Source organism: Frieseomelitta varia, unplaced genomic scaffold, assembly GCF_011392965.1.
Source record: "Frieseomelitta varia isolate USP_RPSP 00005682 unplaced genomic scaffold, Fvar_1.2 scaffold_333, whole genome shotgun sequence".
Classification (NCBI taxonomy): domain Eukaryota; kingdom Metazoa; phylum Arthropoda; class Insecta; order Hymenoptera; family Apidae; genus Frieseomelitta; species Frieseomelitta varia.
In genome coordinates, this window is record NW_025110072.1 from 129374 (window position 1) to 150773 (window position 21400).

At 39.1% G+C, this 21400-nt stretch overlaps 2 protein-coding genes across 5 annotated transcripts in view; one reads left to right on the forward strand and one right to left on the reverse strand.

Annotated features, from left to right (window-relative positions):
* LOC122530237 overlaps nt 1–21400 on the reverse strand; it is a 126468-nt gene that overhangs the window by 92699 nt on the left and 12369 nt on the right. The gene's annotated exons all lie outside the window — the stretch shown is intronic.
* LOC122530238 (atrophin-1-like) overlaps nt 1–21400 on the forward strand; it is a 119030-nt gene that overhangs the window by 77550 nt on the left and 20080 nt on the right. For all 3 annotated transcript variants that reach the window (XR_006306935.1, XR_006306936.1, XM_043657033.1), the window contains 4 exons: nt 906–1123; nt 7566–7867; nt 10328–10469; nt 17777–17846. Coding sequence is in view for 1 of the 3 variants with exons in the window: in XM_043657033.1 (XP_043512968.1) it covers nt 906–1123; nt 7566–7867; nt 10328–10469; nt 17777–17846 (732 nt within the window). In the remaining 2 variants the exon portion in view is untranslated. The remainder of the gene's footprint in view (nt 1–905; nt 1124–7565; nt 7868–10327; nt 10470–17776; nt 17847–21400) is intronic.

Genomic DNA, 21400 nt, shown 5'->3' on the forward strand with positions numbered 1-21400 from the left:
TTTTTGTAACTTTAAATGTCCCATAAATGCGCATGTTTTTAACATTACATGTTTCGCGAAAAGAAAACACTGAAAGAACAATATGGAATTCATTTTGTAAGAAATTCCCGTGACAAATTAACGTTTCGTTAATGAGTAACGACTTACATCGTAGATATAATTTTTACACAAACCCTACGAAAATTACAAGAATGTGTACCTCTTACTTTTAAACAAATGACAGTTTGGAACACATTCTTAAATATTGAAATAAATTCCATCAACTACTTATGAATATTTCGTAATTCTTACGTATGTTTTCAGACTGATTTTAATTGTTACTAGTGTAACCAAATTTCATCATTAAACCGCGAATTTTTATGCGAATATTTAAGCATGCAAAAGTGCCAAAAAAAAAAAAAAAAAAATGATGCACACAGTGTACGAAAGTATATATCGAAAGCAAAGTAGCTAGGTAGCTGTTAATAATCAGACTGTGGATTTTTATGCAAATTCATACTTTAATAAATAAAATTTAGAAACCAGAGAGATACCAGATAGAAAATTGCTTTCTCTGTTATTACACAGATATTTGAGTATTTCATGTTCTCTTGCATTTTTCTAACTTTCTTATTTTTTCTTTTTTTGAGTTGATAAAAATCCACGTTTGGTGTTCAAACTTTGTTCAAAAATGAAGATCCACGCTCGGCGAAGATCCAGCTGACAATAAGTTTCAGTTTCAACAATCCAAGAAAAGTGAACGAAAAAAAAGGGAACGTCTGTATTTTAGTCGGCCACCGTTTTTCGAGTATCTCGAAAAACGGTGGGGGGGGGGGGGGGGCGGGATCGGTTTTTGAATCAACTGACGATCAAACCGAGAAGAGATTGAACCGACACCGGTGGGTGCGATGTCTTTTTCTGTGCAGGAGTGATGGTAAAGCAGGAAGCGAGGGATGACGGTTACGAGACAAGTCCGGACCTCGAGATGAGGAGCACCGGTGGTGACAGCAGTCAGCAGTACCACACGCCGCTGACACCGCACACACCGCACACACCACACACGCCGCACACACCCCTCACGCCGATATCGGCGACAGCGCATCAACCCCAGCAACCTGGCTCGTCCGCTTCCACCCTCGGACAGGTGAGTTTTTCCTATTTCTCTCTCTCTCTCTCTCTCTCTCTCTCTCTCTCTCTCTCCGGAGGAAGATACACCCACAAAACCTCGCGAACCTCTCGAATCCGGTTTCCACAGCCTTCTCCTTTTCCTATCCTCACCCTCTCCTCCTCACCCTTCTTCATCCACTATCTGGCGTTTTAACGAGACCCTCGTTGCCGAAATTTGATACACTATTCGAAAGTTGCATCTCTCTCTTTTTTTTTTTTCTATTCCTTTTTCGAACTCGTTTTTGGCTTTTTTCGTGGAATCGTGGAAATGGGAACCGCGTGGACAATCAAAGTGTCGAATTTTTTTCTCCTCCTCTCTCTCTCTCTCTCTTTCTCTTCTATCTGACGTCTTCGCGAGATTTTTGGTACGTTTGAAAGTACGAAACAGTTGGATTTTTCTTTTTTGAACTCGTTTGGGTTTTCGTTGAAACCGGGAAATGTGAACAGAAGTGTCGAATCTTTTCTCTCTTTCTCTCTCTCTCTTTTCTATTTGGTGTCTTGATGAAACTTTTATTACCGAAATTCGGTATGTTTGAAACTATGAAATATATTGAATTTTTTTTGATATTTTTTTTCCCCCTTTCTTTTAATTTAGTAGATTTTCGTCGGATCGGAAAATGAAATATGTAGACAATCAAAATGTTTAATCCAATGGACTTTGTCTTTCTCTTCTATCTGACATTTCACGAAATTTTCGTTGCCGAAACTTGGTATATTTGAAACTACGGAATAGTTGAATTTTCATTGAAAGTTTCATTTGTACAAAAATCGTGGAGAAGTATTAGATAGTATTTATAGAATTTCACTGAATCGGGAAATTAACTGTTTTACATACACTGTCGTATCAGAATAAAATGAACTATCATTTGTCTTCATATTTTACTTTATGTAATTCCTGAATTTTATCAGAATCAACAATTTAATATCGAATCTATTAAATTCTTAATGACATTAAATTTTCTTGTTTAATTAATCAATGTAATGACAGGATTTTTCTTTCAGTCAGTAATTTTTAAAGCCTGTTTAAATATTGAATTCTTTAGAACAGTAAATCGGTATTAAACCAGTTCACTTCATTTTGATACAGCACTGCATGAACAATTAAAATATTAACCTTCCTCTTCCATTTTCAAAAGCGGTAGAAAAATAAAGACGCTTCTTCCTTCTCCAAAATGCAACAAATTCAGACGTCTCCAAAAACTTGAAAAATTTTTTTTCGTGACTGAATTTATTATTAATTGCAGCCTTCTTTTTACAATTTTGATTGTACGATACCTTTATCCCAGCTGTTTCATAAAATTTTGAATGTCGAACTAAAGCCAACGGAGAGAAAATATTAAATTAAATTTAATATTCAACATTCAATAAAATTGTATATCAAATTTTAGGAAATCGTTGTAAAGGGAGGAATCTTTAAAATCGTGGTAGATTTAATAAAAAAAAAAGAATTCTTTTCATATTTTTACAAAACATTTCAATTCGTAGTATTTTTGAGGAAAAAAGAAATATCTTTTCCATTTGCTACACGATGAAAAATACATCTTTGAAAGAGAAAAAGAAAAATGAACGCAAAATTGTGAAAGCAAAAACTTCGCGTTTTAAAACGGGCAGATTATTGTGCAATTTTTTCTCATGATATTATAGCACTTCAAATATCGACAATTTCTCTAAAATCGAAAATTTTTCGTCCGAATGTTTATTGAAGTATTTCAAAAATGTCACGAAATGATCAAAATAATAGCCCTCGCGTTAGAAGAACGTCGAGAACCGTCAAAATTCAGGATTTCAACGGTGAAAAATGCAAAATTACAAATACAATATTTGACCATTGTTCCTTGGAGTCTGTTTCATCCAGCATTATGATTTCGTAAATAATTATTTTGCAAATTTCTAAATAATCCTGAACGACTTGTGCCAGATTTGAAATATACGCGTGCACGTGTAACAAAATAATATAACAGAAAATTTAAGGGCGACATGTGTTAAATATGTTTACGAATATTTAATATCAAATTAGTATCGTCGTATTTTCTTCTGCGAGGCAGTAAATTTTTCTTCTAGTAAATTTCATTGAATATTTCAGTCTTCTACACACATTTCTCAAAAATCGAAGGGAAAGATACATTTACAAATATCTGTATTATACTTGTACCAACATAAAAAGTAAATTTAAGTATTAAATAATTTTTATTCAATATTTGATAATTTTTAAATAATTTACTTTTAAACAATTAATTTATTTAAATAATTTTTATTCAATATTTTCGTTTCGTGCCAGTCTAATCCAACCACAGATCTGCAAATATTATTACGATTACATTAATTTTAATAAGGAATATCTATTTCACGATTGTACAATTAATTACGATCATACCAAAACATATTCCGTAGCGTGTAACGTTAGTCATCAAGAATATCAAGTCATCAATATGTTAAATAATATAATTAAATGATAAAATATTAATATATAAAATATTAAATATTCGATATTTTTAATAATTTGCCTATTCTGTAATTGTACAATCATTCCTTTCTTATATTCAAATGATCCCGTCACTGCCATCCGAGGATTGATAAAATGCAGCGTTAATCAACACGTGCAGGTGTATAGGAAAATGGACGATTACGCAATGGAGGGGCGAGGGAGGGGAGAGCAAGGGAAAAAGTGTGCAGAAGGAAAATCACAACGTGCAACAAGAGAGACGCTCGGCTGGTGGATCGCGTATCGATCAGATCTAGCGGTTACCGACCGAAAATTACGAGCGATAAATTACGACGAGAGCACACACGGGGTCGGCGGATTGGGTTTTCGCAATGACATGCGAAATGGTCAATTCACGTTCCGATGTTAGTTTTACGATTCGCTTACGCAATGCGGTTTTGTCGCTGTGACCACGTAAGACACGTGAACGAACATGGTACAACGATATTCTCGATATAATCTGTTCCTCGGCATCCGAGGACCCATCTAAATTAATAATGTGATATCAATATCGACCGCGAGGATGTTGACACACACTGTTACAATTTTGCAAAAAGAAATCGTAGAACACAATAACTAATTGTTCGTTTGATTTTGTGAGACGTTTCTTTAGAAGTGAGGACACTTGTCTCCTCGTCGAAAAATGTAGATTGTCGTTTATGCAAACAACACGAACGTTCTTTTCGATAAAAACGAAAAATAGATCGTACATCAAGTAAAAGGGAAACTGAATCGTCGTTCAGTCCGAGATTTTAAATGCTATATTTATTATCGTTACTCTAGGGACAATATAGAAAATTTAGTATGAGATCGTTTCTAAATTTTTTTCTCGTTCCAATTCAAATAAAATTGAACACAACATTGGAATCACAATTGATAACGTCGACATACGAGATTTGAGAAATTTATTTAAATATTTATCGACAATGATCTCGAGATCATATTCAATATATCATTTTCATGTTCATTATATAATCGTAATAGTATTTCAAATAACATCCAGCTAAATAATTAACACGCTCGTATTATTCGATTCGTCATTTCTTATGTATGAACGATGATAATGTTTCACCTGACAATAAGTTTAGACTGTAGAAGTTTATCTTTAACTTTTACTTGTAAAAAAAAAAAAAAAAAAGAAAGCAAACGTTTTTAGTTTTCATTCGTCTAAGTAGTAGAAATAATTACGAGCTGCAAAGAGTCGAGGCTTAGTATTTCTAAGGTTTAAATGATTTTCATTTTTAAAGTAAAGAACACGTTGAAACGAGGGAATTCGTGGGAATCGAGAAAATTGTGAGAACGCCGTAGTAAAGATGTTTCGATACGAGCTGACAAGTTACGAGTAATTACGAACGATAATCTGTTGGGCAATTTTCAAACACTATACCGCGACTAGTGTGCGTATATATATATATATATATATACATATATATATTTTACGATCGCGGTGCCGTGTGTTCCACACGTTTGTTCCCTGGCTGTCGTTCAAACGACATTTTCCAAACGACGCATAAAAAAAACGCAAACTGCAAACTCGCGATGACTGTTGTCAGGATGAAAAATAGAAAAAATAAATAAATAAATAAAAAAAAGACGAAAAAATTGAAACATAGACGGATGAAGATGGAAACAATCGTGACGCTATGGTTTGTCGGTTTCCAAATTTTTATACTAATTCGTGGCTAACTCTTTGAGACGGAAATTTTTGCGATAAAAAAGAATTTCCAAATTTTATTTTAATGTTATTTTTGATGCAAATGATTGTCTTGTGCGTGTATTTTTAAAGATACGAATGATTTTTTCAAAAATTTTCATAAAATTTAATATGTTAAATTTCTTCCTACAACCTTGCGACCAAACGCGAATGTGTTTTTCAAAACATTGAAGTCTCCTAGATTAATAGCGAGACTAATAAAATATCGTTTATTGCGATAAAAATTTGAAGTTAAAATTACTGATTTCACTTGGCTGCTCTCATGTCTGAGAGATTTCAATGTTTTTAAATATGAATTTCGAAGTAATCGTGCTTGATCGCAAAATTTTTTACCAGTACGTAGTAAGTAGCATGCTTTATACTATAATTTTTCTAAAACAACTTCTATACTTTGAGCGTCGACAGTTTCAGTGTCGATAGCCTAATGAAACATTCTTTCCTCGTCACAAGAAGAACGCCTATCAAGCGCGCGGATTCGAAAATTTCGTGCCAAATTTCCTAAACATTATTTCCAACCGAGAAACGTCGAACGCATTACGCTCGGCGAAGGAAACCCGCGAAGAAACGGAATTTTCACCGCTTTCCACTTCGAAAATTCCCGAGAGATAGGTCACAAGTTCTGACGACGCTGCAGCATTTCACGTATTGTACATACGCGCTTTCTCGTTTCTCTGAACCTATTCTCCTTTCGAAAAATGTATTGTTGGATGCGAGGAGAGCATCTCAGAACGCTCTCAGGCTCTAGTCTCTGAGCAAAACGCGTATCAGTACAGCAAAACTTGGCTCTATGTATGAACTTGTCGGAGGGTAAATAGTTTGTTTTACATTTATTTTATTTGTTAACAGTTTGTTTCCTTCTTTTCGCGATTTTCTAGATTTTTCTCCCTTGATTTATCTAGCCCTTTGCATATTTTCGAAGATTTGACATTTAAATTCGGAGCTCATACACTCTATAATAGAAATTCACGTAGATCGCCGATTCTCCTTTTTATTAACGAATTTTTTGATTCATACAACAGAACCTCGGACAAGTGGATTCAACCAGCAAAGGTTCACTTGATCGAACATTGACTAGAATTGGAATTCATATCGGTCATTTGCTGCGGTAATGACACGATTGAAAAATCACGATTTTAGGGAAACGAGTTCTTGTTACAATTCTTTTTGTAACAAGCGTGACATCAAAATGTCAAATTCTCGTAATAACATTTCTGTGAACATGTACGCTTATGCAACTCCGATTGTTTCTTCTGCAAATTTTATCTTACGTTGTCATTGCAGCAAATTTTAATCCAAAAATCATCTAATGATACGAAAAGTTCATAAAATTTAATAAAACGTCAACTGTCGAATAGGAGAAATAAATCTAGATAGAAATATTCAAATTATTATTCAAAGCATTACGTCATTAGACAAAAAAATCTCTTGGCCCTATTAACCACATGCACTGGCAACTGATTGCGGACCATAACGAGTGACCGAACTCGTATACAATAAATTCGTCGCTTTCTTTTTGAACTCGTCGGTATGACATCACTAGATAGAAATTACTAAGAAGTAATAAACGTATCATTTGTTACATTTATCATACTTGAAACTGAGAAAATGTTGCAATTTGGAACAAAACATTCTCAACGTGCGTGGCACGTCATTCCAGCGCAAGAGGTTAACCACTTTCGCTGGCAACCGATTGCGGACCATAACGAGTGACCGAACTCGTATACAATAATTCGTCGCTTTCTTTTTGAACTCGTCGGTATGATATCACTGGATAGAAATTATCGAGAATAGTAATAAATTTATTATTTGTTTTGCCTGGGTTATACTTAAATATACTTAAAACTGAAATATTACAATTTTAGAACAAAATATTCTCGACGATCCAGCGCAAGAGGTTAAAAGAATTAAACATCGGTTAAACTTAAGAATCATCGCTGACGTCTCTCTTCAAAATCGTCGATGACATTATTTTTCTGTCCGGCGCCTGTTTTAGAAGTGATTTGATTACGGGATACACGTCTAAAAGCGTATGTGAACTGCCACGTCAACTGGTTCATCGAACATTTTCAGAGAACGTGTGACAAAATTATTTCGCCTGATCTATAATCCATGCCTTCGCTTATATATATTTTCGACTCTTCGCGACGTGTTTTATCGAGCTTCGAGTCAGAAGTTTTTTTCTCTTTTTCTTTTAAATAAACGAGTGAACAAATAAATTCGCAGGTGGCGATCAAGTGCGAGACCCCGGTGGACCCGTACTCGTTCGTCGACGAGGAAATGTCGATGGGCGGCATAAGGACGGCGAGCAGCCCGGTTGGCAATCCGGAGAACATGACGTGTCCGGCTGGGGGTCAACCCATCCTGGCTACACCAACGTCAACGCCGCCTGGCTCGTTGTCCGGGCCGCAACATCTCCAGATGAACCTCGGCGCGATGAACGGCAACGTGAATCCCCAATTGACGGCGCAACAGCCGAAGAAACGGGGCCGCAAGAGAAAATCAGAGATGATCCTCACCCCCGAAGAGTAAGAACACACTTCTTTAACAAGGGACTAAGGTTGAAAACAATTTGGCGAATTTTGGTACTCGACAAAATTGTTTTTTTTTCTTTTTTTTTTTTTTTTTTTTNTTTTTTTGAGAAGAAAAGAGAACACGCCTTTATTCTAAAATAACAGGCGTAACGGTGGTTTTTCACTGATAAACACTACAGCTAATGCAGGCAGTTGTCAATAGAGGTTTTCAAATGATTTTACGAACAGGCCATCGTTCGAAGAAAGAGATATATAATTATAATTATTCAATCGCATTTTTCCACGACTTTTCCTTTTCATTTCATTTTCAAATGACCTGATAATCAGACTGTGAAATAAAATATGTAGAAGGAATTTCCCTTTCAGAAGAATACCAAAATTCGTCTACTTTTAACCCTCCCTTCACTGTTCTTTTTTTTTTTAAACAATTTTGTTGAAGTCGAGGCAAATTGAAGGGCAACGAAAACTTAATAATTATTTAGAATAATTCGTGCTCAGAAACATTTCCATTTTCTTTACCAAAATTCTTGCAAAAAAGACTATATTCATCGAAAAGAAAAAAGAAAATCGAGTTGAACTAAGTTCAATAATGAATTATACAATAATAATAATACAAGAAATATAAAAATTCGAAAGTCAAAAAAATATTAGATACATTTGTAACATTCCAGTGCTTAATCCGCATTTAATGGCGGAATATTATTGAAAAAAATACAAAATATCCTTCTAAGTAACTTCTTTCAGAGTGTTATCGCGCCAACATTAGAGAAGGACGCTTGTTCTCGGACACATATAGATAAAAAATATTCTATATTCTTCGTAGTGGTAAAGCTACAAAAAACTCATTACTGAAAATTGCTACCGTCTACATTACTTTTGCACATAGTAAACTATATTTACGAAAACGAGACTTTGTTGATGTGCCGAGAAATATTCGTCTGCAGAGAAATAAGAAAACTAGGATGTTCCAATATCTTCTTCGTGTAAAAGTATCCCGACACACTCGCAGCAACTATGTTACAAAAGTATTTTAAATAATTCAAACACCCGTCCTTTTACTTTCTTACCAACGAACACTGATACGAATCATTTCGGTTTCGTCGCCAATCGTTCAATTAATCAGCAAATTTTACGACTCGTAGGAGCGCGATTCGAACAACGTGGACCAACGTTTAATTCGAAGATTAGCGTTACGAGATAATTCGACTCGGTCGCGTATTTACGGAATAATTTTCGGCAAGTACGCCGCGTGTGACTAGTGTTCGCGGTCGGCGGGTACAGTTCATTCTAAATAATAATTTGCAGCGGGGTCAATAGACGTGGATCGATGCGACCAGACTCGATTATAGTTGCTCGCTCGATACGCGAGCCTCGCTCACTACCCGCGAACCAACTTCTTCAACGCGAATAACGCTCGCGAGAACGATCGATGTTCGTTCGATCATTCTTCTTTTCTCGTTTCTGTGAAAAATCTTTCTCCTGGCAGAAAGCGCTTACAATTAAAAATACGTATATACTGCCTGGGGCAATAATTCAACACTTTTGGTGCGATATCATCAAAAAAGACTGATATTTTCGCTATTTTTCGTTTCAATTGTGATTGACGAGCTGTTCGTCTGCTGTTAATTCTTCGCGAGAGTCACGTTTCATTATTCATTTCTAAATTCAGATTTCGTGAAATCTGCAATTGGAGTTAGACACGTTTTCAAATCGAGTTCTGAAATTTCAACACTGAGAGGACACGACTTGAAGTCGCGTCGCCTCGCAGAGTTTTCAGTCACCTGATTATTAAGTATAATATTGATCGCTCCTTTTATCGATACGTTTAGGTTAAATTAAAGAGATTGATATTTTACATTGCATTCATTCAAAAATATCCAAATATTTATATCATCTAACGATGATATGTGTTATATATATTATATTATTATAGTATATTATATATATTATATTATGAAATTTCATGTAGTTTCGCCTGTCTTCATTCATTTTCTTCAATAATTCATTTCACTCTTTCAAATATAATCTACTCAATCTATATTTATACTGTTTGTAACTGTAACCTCTCTTACCTACAGATAAATAAATAAATAAATAACTAGATAGATAGTTCCTTAACGTAGACGATCCTGAATGTTTAAATAATTATATAAATATAGGCAAAGTTTCGAGAATTTTTCTCACCATGTAATTATTAAATGAAAAGTTCCCCAATTTTCAGCTTTATGCTTCAATTCTTTTAAGTACAAAACAAACAAAAAAAAAAAAAAGAAATACATCTACATACCTAAAAAAAAAAATTGTAATTTTTCATTTAATAATTACGTACGAAAAAAATTTGCGAACTTTACCTGTTTTTGTTTTTGTTTTTTTTTTTTTTTTTCGATGACTCACGTGCCTCGTTAAGAAATCATCTGTCCAACAACTAAACTTAATACTATGAATTTGATTCAGGGCGGAATTAGCCGAGGCGAAGAAACGAGCAAAGACGTACAAAGAGAGGAAGAAGCACGACCGATTCGACGGTATGCCGGAAGAGGAAGTGAGCAAGCGCGTTCTTCCTGATCATCTTACCAACAATCTGGACATTATCATAGTAAGTTGCTCGCCGCGAGAACGATTACCTCTCGGAAAGGGAGATTTCCAATTTCAGTTTCGTTGAATTTTAGAGGGGAAGATCTTGATTAATGTGCACTCACCCTCGAAGTTCACCTGCGACGATCGCAATTCAAAAGTTGCGACAAAAAAAAAAAAAAAAGAATAACTTGTTACGTTACATTTGCCCCGATACAAGTGATTTCGGGTCTAATACGTTACTTTCACTACGAATATCTCCTCTCTTTCTTTAATGCTCCCGTGAAATAGGTATATATCTTTCAGTATGTGATATTTAATAATCGGCATCGACACACAATCCGCGAAATAAAACTGTTGTACCTTCAGTTTCAATCAAGTTGAGGCTTTCTCAGAATATATACGTACAGACGAACTACTTTTTGTGCTAGTTGGCTAATTAATGACTCGATTCGAGCGAAAGTTGCAAACACACCCCTCTGATTTAACCCTTTGCGCTGGCAACTGGTTCGCGGACCATAACGAGTGACCGAACCGTGCACAATTATTCGTCGCTCTCTTTATCTTTCGAACTCGTCGGTATGATAGCACTGGACAGAAATGATTAAAAAGTGATAAACTTGTCACTTGTTTCGCCTGGGTTACATTTAAATATACTTAAGACTGAGAAGATGTTGCAATTCGGGAAAAAATTATCGGTTCTCAGTACTGATTATACGATGTAATATTGAACCAACGTGAAGTTTGTAACTTTTTGCCTCTCAGATTCTTAAACAGTCTACTAACACAATCGAACCAATAAACATACCAACATCAGGATCGCAGTGCAGATTTGTGCTCGACATTTTCAAGAAATTTTCACGAAACGAACATAAATTTAACATCACGACGATCGTATAATAAATTTTCTAGTAATATTTCACAAACAGGAAAGACACCCTTAGTTGAACACTTTTCGAATGTCATGCATTCGATATTCCACTCCGACGATACAACATTCGAATTATTAAGATTAAGGTAATCGACAAAGTAGAAACAGCTCACGCAGAGGAGAGCTGAATTTTTTTTCTCGCGACTCTGGAGAGTCATCGATTTCGTTTTGATGTCAATTGGAACCCCACGGTCAAGACCACCGAGATTTAAGCCCCCGTTTCCCGTGGCAATTAACCAAAAAAGTAGTAGTTCGATCGACGAAGTGCAATCGAGGACGATGGACAGAAATCGCACGAATCCTGGAACGAAGGAGGAGGTGTCCTCGCGCGCGCGTCGTTTTTCGCGAGGAGGGAGGAGGGGGAGAGGAGGATTAATCGGATTAGCCGTCGGCATAACGGACGTCTGGTTAACAGGAAAATCCATCTCGAAGGTAGCGAGACGTAGTCGGAACGTAACGTAACGACGACAAATAGCCGTTTGTAGCGCGTTCGTCAGGTGTCGTAATCGCTTTAATGGTCCATACCCAATTCGGTTATCACGCTCGACGTTGGTAACGAGCGCGTTCACCACCTTCCTATCGGAGGCCGTTTCATCGAGCACCGGTGTCGATCGAAATCGTTCTATTTCCAATCGACGGGACGCGGACGCACGCAGCCCGACGCGCGCCCGTGGATTTTCCCTCCTCGGTTTGTGAAACTCTCCCGCCACGACCTTGACTCGCGTGCCTAGGGTAGATAGATGTAGGGTAGGTTGTTGGTCCGTTTTGCGTTCTTCATACGCCGGATCCGCGCTATCGATCGCTTGCCTCGATCCGATCGAATCGGTTTGTTTGTTGATCTGTTTGCTCAGAGGATTTGCTAATTTGTTTATTCAGAGAAAAACGGGTGGATGCCGTATGACACAGATAGAGAAAGAAATTCAGAAGTCCTGATGTGTTTGCAAATTAATAATGCAGCCTCGAAAGGAAAAACGAGATTATACTATTTGAAACTATTTGAAAACTGACCGGAAAACAAATGTTTACGTTACATATATACACACGCACGCACACAATTAATAATAATAAATAATTTTAATAAAATTATATATAATTTATAAATATTATTTTTTAGATTGTGATTCTTATGCGTTTATAGGAAATTTGAAGAAATACACAAAAAGCGACATAACACGCAGAATTATATAAAATATGCAAAATAGAATATTTACCACGAAATAAATTTTCATTTCTGTTCCATTTCTTCAGTTATATTCATAGAAATATAAAAATCCGCAGTACGATTATTTCATTACTTGGAGTAATGAACAGAGTTCTTGCACTTTATCTCGAAAGTATTTTCTTCAGTAAATAACTATAAAATGCCACAAAATGTTTAGCTACGAGCTCTTGTTGAAAAACTATGCGAGTTTTCATTTAAAAAAGATTGCAATTTGACATTTTGAATTGCTTGCAAATTCATGTAAAAGTTCCTGTTTTTCAACTTCTCAAACCGCTCTTAGCGCATGATGTTGTTCTCATATATTTCACAACTATTTGGCACTTTTTCTTTCTATGAAAATAACGCGGCTTATCAACGTTCATTGTTTGAGACGCGATAAATCTCGAGTTTGCAAAATATTTTACAACTTACCAACGTTGCTAGTCGTATTTGTTACTGTCAGAATGATAGAACAAATGAACATAACCGAGCCGTCATTAGCAACAGTTGGACTTGGCCAAATGAGTATTACGAGAACTTATTTACACGTCTAATAACACGCGCAGTTGAGCCTCCCCTGCGTGAATCTCAATTTTTCATTGTAACGTTGCATTATCGAAACAAAAATATTTAACAGTGAGTAAAAGATCCTCTGCTAGTAGCAAACAATTTATTCTAGTGACGTAACGTTCGAATATTAAGATATTCGAAGAACAGGGAGACTCTGCTGCATTGTAAAGTAACATTTTGTATTTTAATTCGATCACGTTTTGATTTCAACTCAATTTCAAAATCTTCGTATGCTCGATATTTTAATTTTGAAGTGAAATTCTCTCATTGAAGGCTTCTGCTATAACTTACACCGCTAGACAACACATTCTATAGTAAACTATACCACTTTATAACATTCACCACTCTGTAATGGGATTACAATTACAAGGAATTTGAAAATTCTGTTTCTCTAGAAACATTTTTAGAATTTTCTGTGAACCGAGAGCAAATCGATAGGGTAGAGGCCTCAAGGTGAGATTTATAATTTTCTACGAGCATTAAACGCACACACGTCAGACGCATATCCCTCTTCTTCTCTATACGCAATTTCCGAGTGTTTTTGGTCGCCATTTTCTTACAAAAAAAAAAAAAACGTTCTTGATTCACATCAAGAACCGCATCCACCCGCTAATACTCAGTGTACAAATTGTTTGTTACGCGAGTCGATCCAGAAGATGGCCCGCGTGCGTCTTACGCGAGGGATCGTAAAACGCGCAAGTGTGCGCGTGACGCGCGAGTGCAACATTTGAAAATCAATAGAGGGGCACGCGTCGGGACGCGGACGCTCGCGTACGAAATCCTGCGCTCGATCGTTTCCATCCATCGTGTGTCGAGAGACGTTCGCGGAGAACGAGAGGAAGAACTCCTCGCGATCCGAAAAAAAAAACCAAAGCCAAGAGAAAAAGGAAAAAAGGTGGAACGACAGGGTTACGATTCAATTGAGAGGCGAGATTGTTGAGGAAGAGCCGAGAAAGGAGAAAGAGAGAGAGAAAGAGGAAGGGTGAGAGTCCGTTAGCGGCTGGTTCATATTCATATATTACGTGGAACGAGTAGTCAGCGCGGTCGATCATCCGTCAAACGGTGTAAACGCTTTAACGGGCCGTGGGCAATTCGGTTATTACGGGCGTCGTTGTAATCGAACGCAGCGGGACACCGGTGTCGGCCGGCCTTCGCCGAGGCTCTCTACCCCTGGATCCCCGCGATTCCAGGTTCCCTACCCGCGCAGCGACCAACCCCCCTCTGTCGCTCCCTCTCCCCACTCCCCGCTCCACCGATCGCCTAACCCAAACCAGCTCCGGTCTCATCGACGCGCGTTGTTTTCAATCGGCGACAATTCCACACCCTACCCTGGCTTCCAACCCCCCCTCCCCCTCCCCCCGCCGGCCCGTCATTTTATCCTCGTTTATCCCGGCCGAAGCGCCATTCGACGCCGACCGACCGGCTAACGCATTGGCGTTAACGCGCTAATGCGATACGTACTTTATGTACGGAGGGAGAGAACTCAACCACCCGTACGCAACAAACGATATAACGCGATTTCGCGTCCAAAGTTCCACGACCCCTCGACGCAACTCACGCTTCCCTCTCTCCCTCTCAACCCTCACTATATATATCTCTCTTTCTCGCGTTCTCGCCGTGCCTCACTCTCTGATTTTTCAATCCTTCGCGAAGATTTACTTTTGCTACTCGCCTATACTCGGCCGGTATTATTTTTACCTTTTATTTTCGTCGCCGCGCGGGGAAAATAACATCCATTTTTAACAGCCTCCCCCCCCGTTGTCAATTCGCCCCAGAAAAGTGTGGAAGTTTAAATCGGTCCGCCGATCGGTAAACAAAGTATTCAAAGGCGAGCCGACTGATCTCGTTTTCGATCGCGGTGCCGTTCACGCCAGGTGATCGGTGGAAAAAAAAAAAAAAAAGAAAAAGAAAAAAGTCGCCGTAGAAGCGGAAAGGTGGGAAGAAAACGCGACGCGCAGCGACCGATCATCGCCGCCGTCCTGGTCACGTATCCTTGGACTTTGTCGTTATTAATTGTCCAACCGACGGAGGAGCGAGGAGCGAAGATAATGTGGTTGCGCAACAGGTACTACCACACCTGTCTCTGCCGCGTTGCATAATCGCGGCTAAGAACGGTGTATGTGAAATCCGTGTGTACGCGTGTTTCCGCGCCGGGAAAGGAATTGACCGTGCCCGAAACACACAGAGCGAACGTCGCCGCGTTCGCGCCGGGATCGTTATCTTTCACCTCGCGGAGAAACCTCCCGGTCGTATCGAGGTCGAGAATCGCGTTTGCCCCGACTAACGCTCGCGAGAGCTCGATGTTACTTTCACTGCACGGTTTTCGGCGGGGAAACAGGATCGATCGATGGCCGACGACGCGCTTCGTGGTTCGTCTAGCGATAATCCAGAGCCGACAAACGTGGGGGGGGCTCGCAGGTATCCAAAGCAAGCTGTATGTGCAAGCGTCGAACTAGCAACGAAGTTTCGTGACACGACGTTGGAAATTAGAACATGTTCGGGAGATGTGAAATGGAGATGTAACAACATGCGAATATGCACGATATAAAATGTAGAATCTTAACAGACTGCGGGCCCAACCTGCTCCCGCAGGGCCCGCACGTTTTTTTCGAGCAACAGGGAAACTTTGTACAATGCGTACATGCACTTCTTTAATTCACGTTGATAAAATATTCTTAAATATTAATATTACTATCACATTGATAAAATAATCTTAAATATTAATATTAATATCACTGTATATTTTTTATAGTAATAGTTAAGAATCCATTTATCATGTATTCTTAGATTATCAACTATTATTTATTTTATATTTATATTGACACATTGAGGACGGTATGCTCTGGCAAACATATATTTTATATTTATATTGATATTTATATTAACACATCATATTTATATTAATATTTTATATTCATATTAACACATTGAGAACGGTATGCTCTGGCAAACATATATTTTATATTTATATTAATATTAATATTTATATTAACACATTTATATTAATATTTTATATTTATATTAACACATTGAGAACGGTATGCTCTGGCAAACATATATTTTACATTTATATTAATATTAATATTTATATTAACACATTTATATTAATATTTTATATTTATATTAACACATTGAGAACGGTATGCTCTGGCAAACATATATTTTACATTTATATTAATATTAATATTTATATTAACACATTTATATTAATATTTTATATTTATATTAACACATTGAGAACGGTATGCTCTGACAAACATATAGCCTGCATTTTCTCGTATTTTTCAAATTATTTAATATAATTATAATTTAATATAATATTTAATACAATTATAATTATAATATAATATTATAATTATAATATTTAATATACGATTGAAAGGGTTCAAGAGAATGCATAGCATGTAACAAGTGTATTATTTTATTAATAATTAAAATTATTAACTATCTTTCATTTCAGAGGTATTTTATTAAATAAAATACCTTTAGTAACGTTTCTTGATGTGGTACGTTAGGAAAGAATTTCCTACTTCTTGAAAAATTATATAACATTGTAATATATAATTACATATTATATATAATATTATATAATATAAATTATATATAACGTTGCCTGTCCCGTCCATTGTGTTAACAAATGGCGAATGTTATTTGCAACTCTCGCGGCATATTCTACTGTCGGAGAATGGGAAAAAAGCTTTTCCGAGCCAATAGTGCAAAAGTTTCTTGGAAGAGATATTAATCCGCGCGAATTAATACTTTGCGATGCCTCACAATTTTCACAATAACATTTCTTTCTCTCCAAGAGGAATCTCCTTATCTCTTCCGTCATAAGAATACACGCAGCACGTGAGAACCCAAGACAATAATAAAATGAAATAATCAGTGGATTATTACAGCTGGAGTTTACAGAGAGTGAAAAATCGCACCTCGTTCTTCTGTTTGTAGTTACGCGCTGCACGATAACGCAACATCTTCTAAGAAAAATCGCGTGTCAAATCGACGCGAAGAACAAATAGATTTCACTCAACCGGTGGACTTGCATACCGCCTACGACTTTTGTCCCGCTAGACATTCGTAAAACAACTCACTGTGTGTCGCGTGTTCCAAGTGTTTTCGCTACCGAGCAGAAAAAGAGAGAGAGAGAGAGAGAGAGAGAGACTTCGACGTGTAAGCGGGAGAATCGAGGACGAATCGTTCCTCGAACCTCGACTGGCCTGCCAAGACAATAATCCTATCGTCGGCGACGGAAACTAGTTGGAAATAAGCCTACCGCGTAACGATCTCTAGGAGATTGAAGTGGCCGCGGGTTCGAGGCACCTCGAACCGGGAATGAATCGATGAACGGCCGACGAAGCTAAATTAAACGTATTGCCCGTGATTTCCGCGCGGTAGCGGAATGTCGCGAGTAAAAAACGCGCGAACGCTGGTCTTCCCCTCTGCGAAGACCTGCGTGCGCGACGAACGAAACGAGATCGGTGACCACATACGTGTATATGTACACGATGCGTACGTGTATATAGATACGATACGCTACCCACCCAGCAACTGCTCGATACGCTCCTCGACCCAAGAGGTCTCGCACAACGGTACAGCTTGAAGTTAATGGGATCGATTTTTGTCACAGATTGGAATCAACCCGGGACTCTTCGCCGCTTACAAGGGCCACCACTACGCCGGGCCGGGGAACCATTTCTGTGAGTTGAACCCTCGACATCTCATCTTCTTATCGTTAAAAAAAAAAAAAAAAAAAAAAAAAAAAAAAAAAATAAATAAAAAATAAACCGCGCGCATTGTTCCCTTTACTTTCGATATCGCGCCAGCCGCGTACTGCGTTCAGATAGAGAGACTGGGACGTGATAGGAAGGACAAATAACAAACACACACACACGCACGCACGCACGCACACACACACGGTTTATCACGCGACGATTCTCAACGATTTTGGCCGCGGCTTCGTGGAACGTGGCCTTGGCCGGCTCCTCGGGCGTCGTTGTTTCAAAGAAATCGTCTACGATCCTCGGGCTCGCTGAAACGCAAATTACCGAAACCGGTTGGCGCGTGAACAGCTCGGTCGACGAAACTCGGTCGTTCCCCCTATTTTTTCCCTTGCCTAGGTGCGTGCTCCGGCGCGATCGACCGAGCGACGATCACCGGTGACCGGTTATTTTTAACGCGGCTTCCAACCGAGCTACGACGGGCAACGACGACGACGACGACTCTCGACAACGCGGACGCGCCGAGCCAAGTGCTTGCGCGACGTCTTGGTCGCCGTTTGATTCGTCGTCGCCTGGCTGATCAAGCTGAGAAGCATCGTGGACAAGTCGCCGGTCCTTCATTCTCTTTTTTTTTCCTTTTCTCTTTGTACCTCTCCCACCCTTCTTTGTTCGGCTCGATCGTTCGACTTCGCGTTCGACTCGTCGTTTTAATCTTCGCCTGGAGACTAGATAACGTTGTTATCGCGAGTTTTCAACAGCTTGTTCGCCGCGGCGAACGAATAATCGACTGCTAACAGTCGAACAGTGTCGTTGGGTCATGGACGATTGTAGTAACTTGCAGCGGAGGGGGGGAGAGCATGACTTCGTTGAAACCAATGACAATGGGAAATTGTCGATAATTTCGGTCGATACAACTTTAGAAAAAACGATCCTGGCCTATTCTACTTTGATCGTGAGATGTGAGGTGATTTTGTAATTTGTTTGTAATTTTTTTTTTTTTGTCAGCTAACCAAGGCATTCATCTTCTTGGTTTAACACGCTAATTTTTGAGCCCGCATGAAAGTCTCAATATTTAACTATATTAACGATTTTTGTGTCGATGCTTCACTTGAGTGACATTTTTCTCGACGTGAAGTTTCGAATTCTTAAATCACCGTGGTTTCTAACAGAGTCACTTTTCTACGCCCATGTGGAGGCTGAGACTCCACCGTATAAAACCAACTTAAAATTTTAATTAAAAAAAAGAAAAAAAATCAGGAAACTCCAGAAGAAAAATTTCTATCAACGCACACAAGCTGCAATCTGCTCGTTAATAACTTATCGTGCACCTTCAAAATCGTAAGATTCCAAATGAAAAATCTCTATAGACTAGAATTTGCAATTTGCTCGCTGATATTATTAATTAACTAATTAGTGCTGTAAAGAACTGTCGTTTAATGGAATTATAAAATTACGAATCTCGTCACAATGTTTGCCGTTAGAAGCCGAATGTATCTTGACACAGATTTGTCCGGAGAATCTGAGATACAGAAGGAACGGAAGCAGAGAGGAAACGGAAGAGGCGAGCGTTTCGACCGAGTCTCACTGAAAACTTATCAGAGTAGACAGCGGATGTTTATGGAAATTTTTATAAGCGCAAATAAAAGATTCGCGACTTGAGCAGGGATTCGGTTCGTTCATTAAATTTTATAACGAGTTTGGATATTACGTGCGTCGATTTTTTTTTTTTTTTTCGCATACTGCCGATCACCAAGATCAACAAGAAATTCTGCCTTCGACAAAAATTGGATAAATTTCAGTAATTTGCTCAAGATTAACATAGAAAGTTAATTAGCAAAGATTTGTACAACTGGCAGAATATATTTTGTATGTATTCTTTGATGTTGTGTTACGACACACTGTGTTGAAGAATATAATATTTATCCATATACAATGTATACTACCAGCCAACAGTTTGGGTACACATTCTGTGAAATATGTAGATCTTTTAACATCAGTACATATTTGTAATACAAATAGCGATTTCCTTGTCTCTAGAGAGTGGTTGCAGTACGTTGTGTATAAAGAGTGAACGCGTCTGTCGTTCAAACACAAGACGAGGCCAAAAAATATGCACGAATTAATACGAAATGGCGAAATGTTAATGAAACTCACGGTCAGTCTAAAATTCAGTCAGTCACTGGAAAACTGAACACATAACAACTACGATAGAATAACACGGGAAATAATAGTTCTGGGACGATAGTCGATCGATCGAACGATACAATCCCGCGCCAGGTTTAAATCGATCCCGCGGAGAACAACTTTTACGGTCGTAGTGGAGAAACCTCAGAAAGTTTGCGGAAAGTCCGGCATTGTTTTCGCCGAGGTTTCTGTATAAACCAGAAGCGCCAGAAGCGGCGTTGGATAGGGCAGGATGTAGTGACGACATACAGGGGAAGAAGAATTCTTGGCCGAAACGTAGGCCCGCGCCTCGATCGACCTTCAAACAATCTCGCGCGCTCTCTGGCCAAGCTATGCCTATTAGACGGCGGCGCGCACGCATGCACGCGCGTGCATTTTACGGCCATGTACGCGGTGCGCGTAGTTACCCCCATAAACACACACACAAATATATATATATATATATATATATATATATATATACACATATATAGGGGTAGAGGAAGTACATGCATATAACCGGGTGTACATAGAGGAGGTGCGCGGACGCGCACTCACGTTCATACATAGGTGGTATATACAGGGTGAAGTTAGGTATACGCTGCTGGATTTTCCAGGGTTTTCCCGGGGTTGCGGTAGAGCAGTGGATCGGGTGGAGGGTGGTGGCGTGCAGGAGGGGTGTGGAGGTGGGATACGAAGCGGGTTGAAGCGGACTGCGAAGAGCAGTAAAGGGGTGAGGGAGGACGGTTGTGTAGTGGAGGGAGGAACTATAATGAGTGGTGCGCGTGAGGGAGAGCAGGATAAAAAGGGGGTGAGAGGAGGAGGAGGAGGAGGAGGAGGAGGAGGAGGAGGTGACTCGGGGAGGGACCGTGAGAGGAGGTGGAGGAGGAGGAGGAGGAGGAGGAGAGAAGAAGGAGGTAGAGAGGAGGCGGAAGTACGGGGTAGTACGGGGTAAAAAGGTTGGAAGCTGTGGCAAGGTGAGGCGCGGCGAGGGGAGGCGGGCGGGAGGGTTGGATGGGGGTGGTTTGGTGGCAGAGGAGCGGGGGGGATGCGGGGCGGGGAGGGCGTTTGCCAGCAATGGAGAACAGGAAGAGAGAGAGAGAGAGAGAGAAGGAGAGAAGGAAGAGAGAGAGAGGGAGGGGTGGGCCGCATGGGGAGGAGGATGGGTGGATCGAGAACGACGGGTCAATTTAAGCCCCGAACGGAGGGAGAAACGGACCGGGCCTAAAGGTAGTAAACCCCGAAAAATTCAGCGCGGTTCAGCCGGTTCGATCGCTCGAAAGCGAACGCGGTCCCAGTGATCGAGGCTCTCGCGCGCGCCCAACCCGCACAGTAGTGCTGTTCCGTTCGCTTTCGTTGCGCCGCGTTGC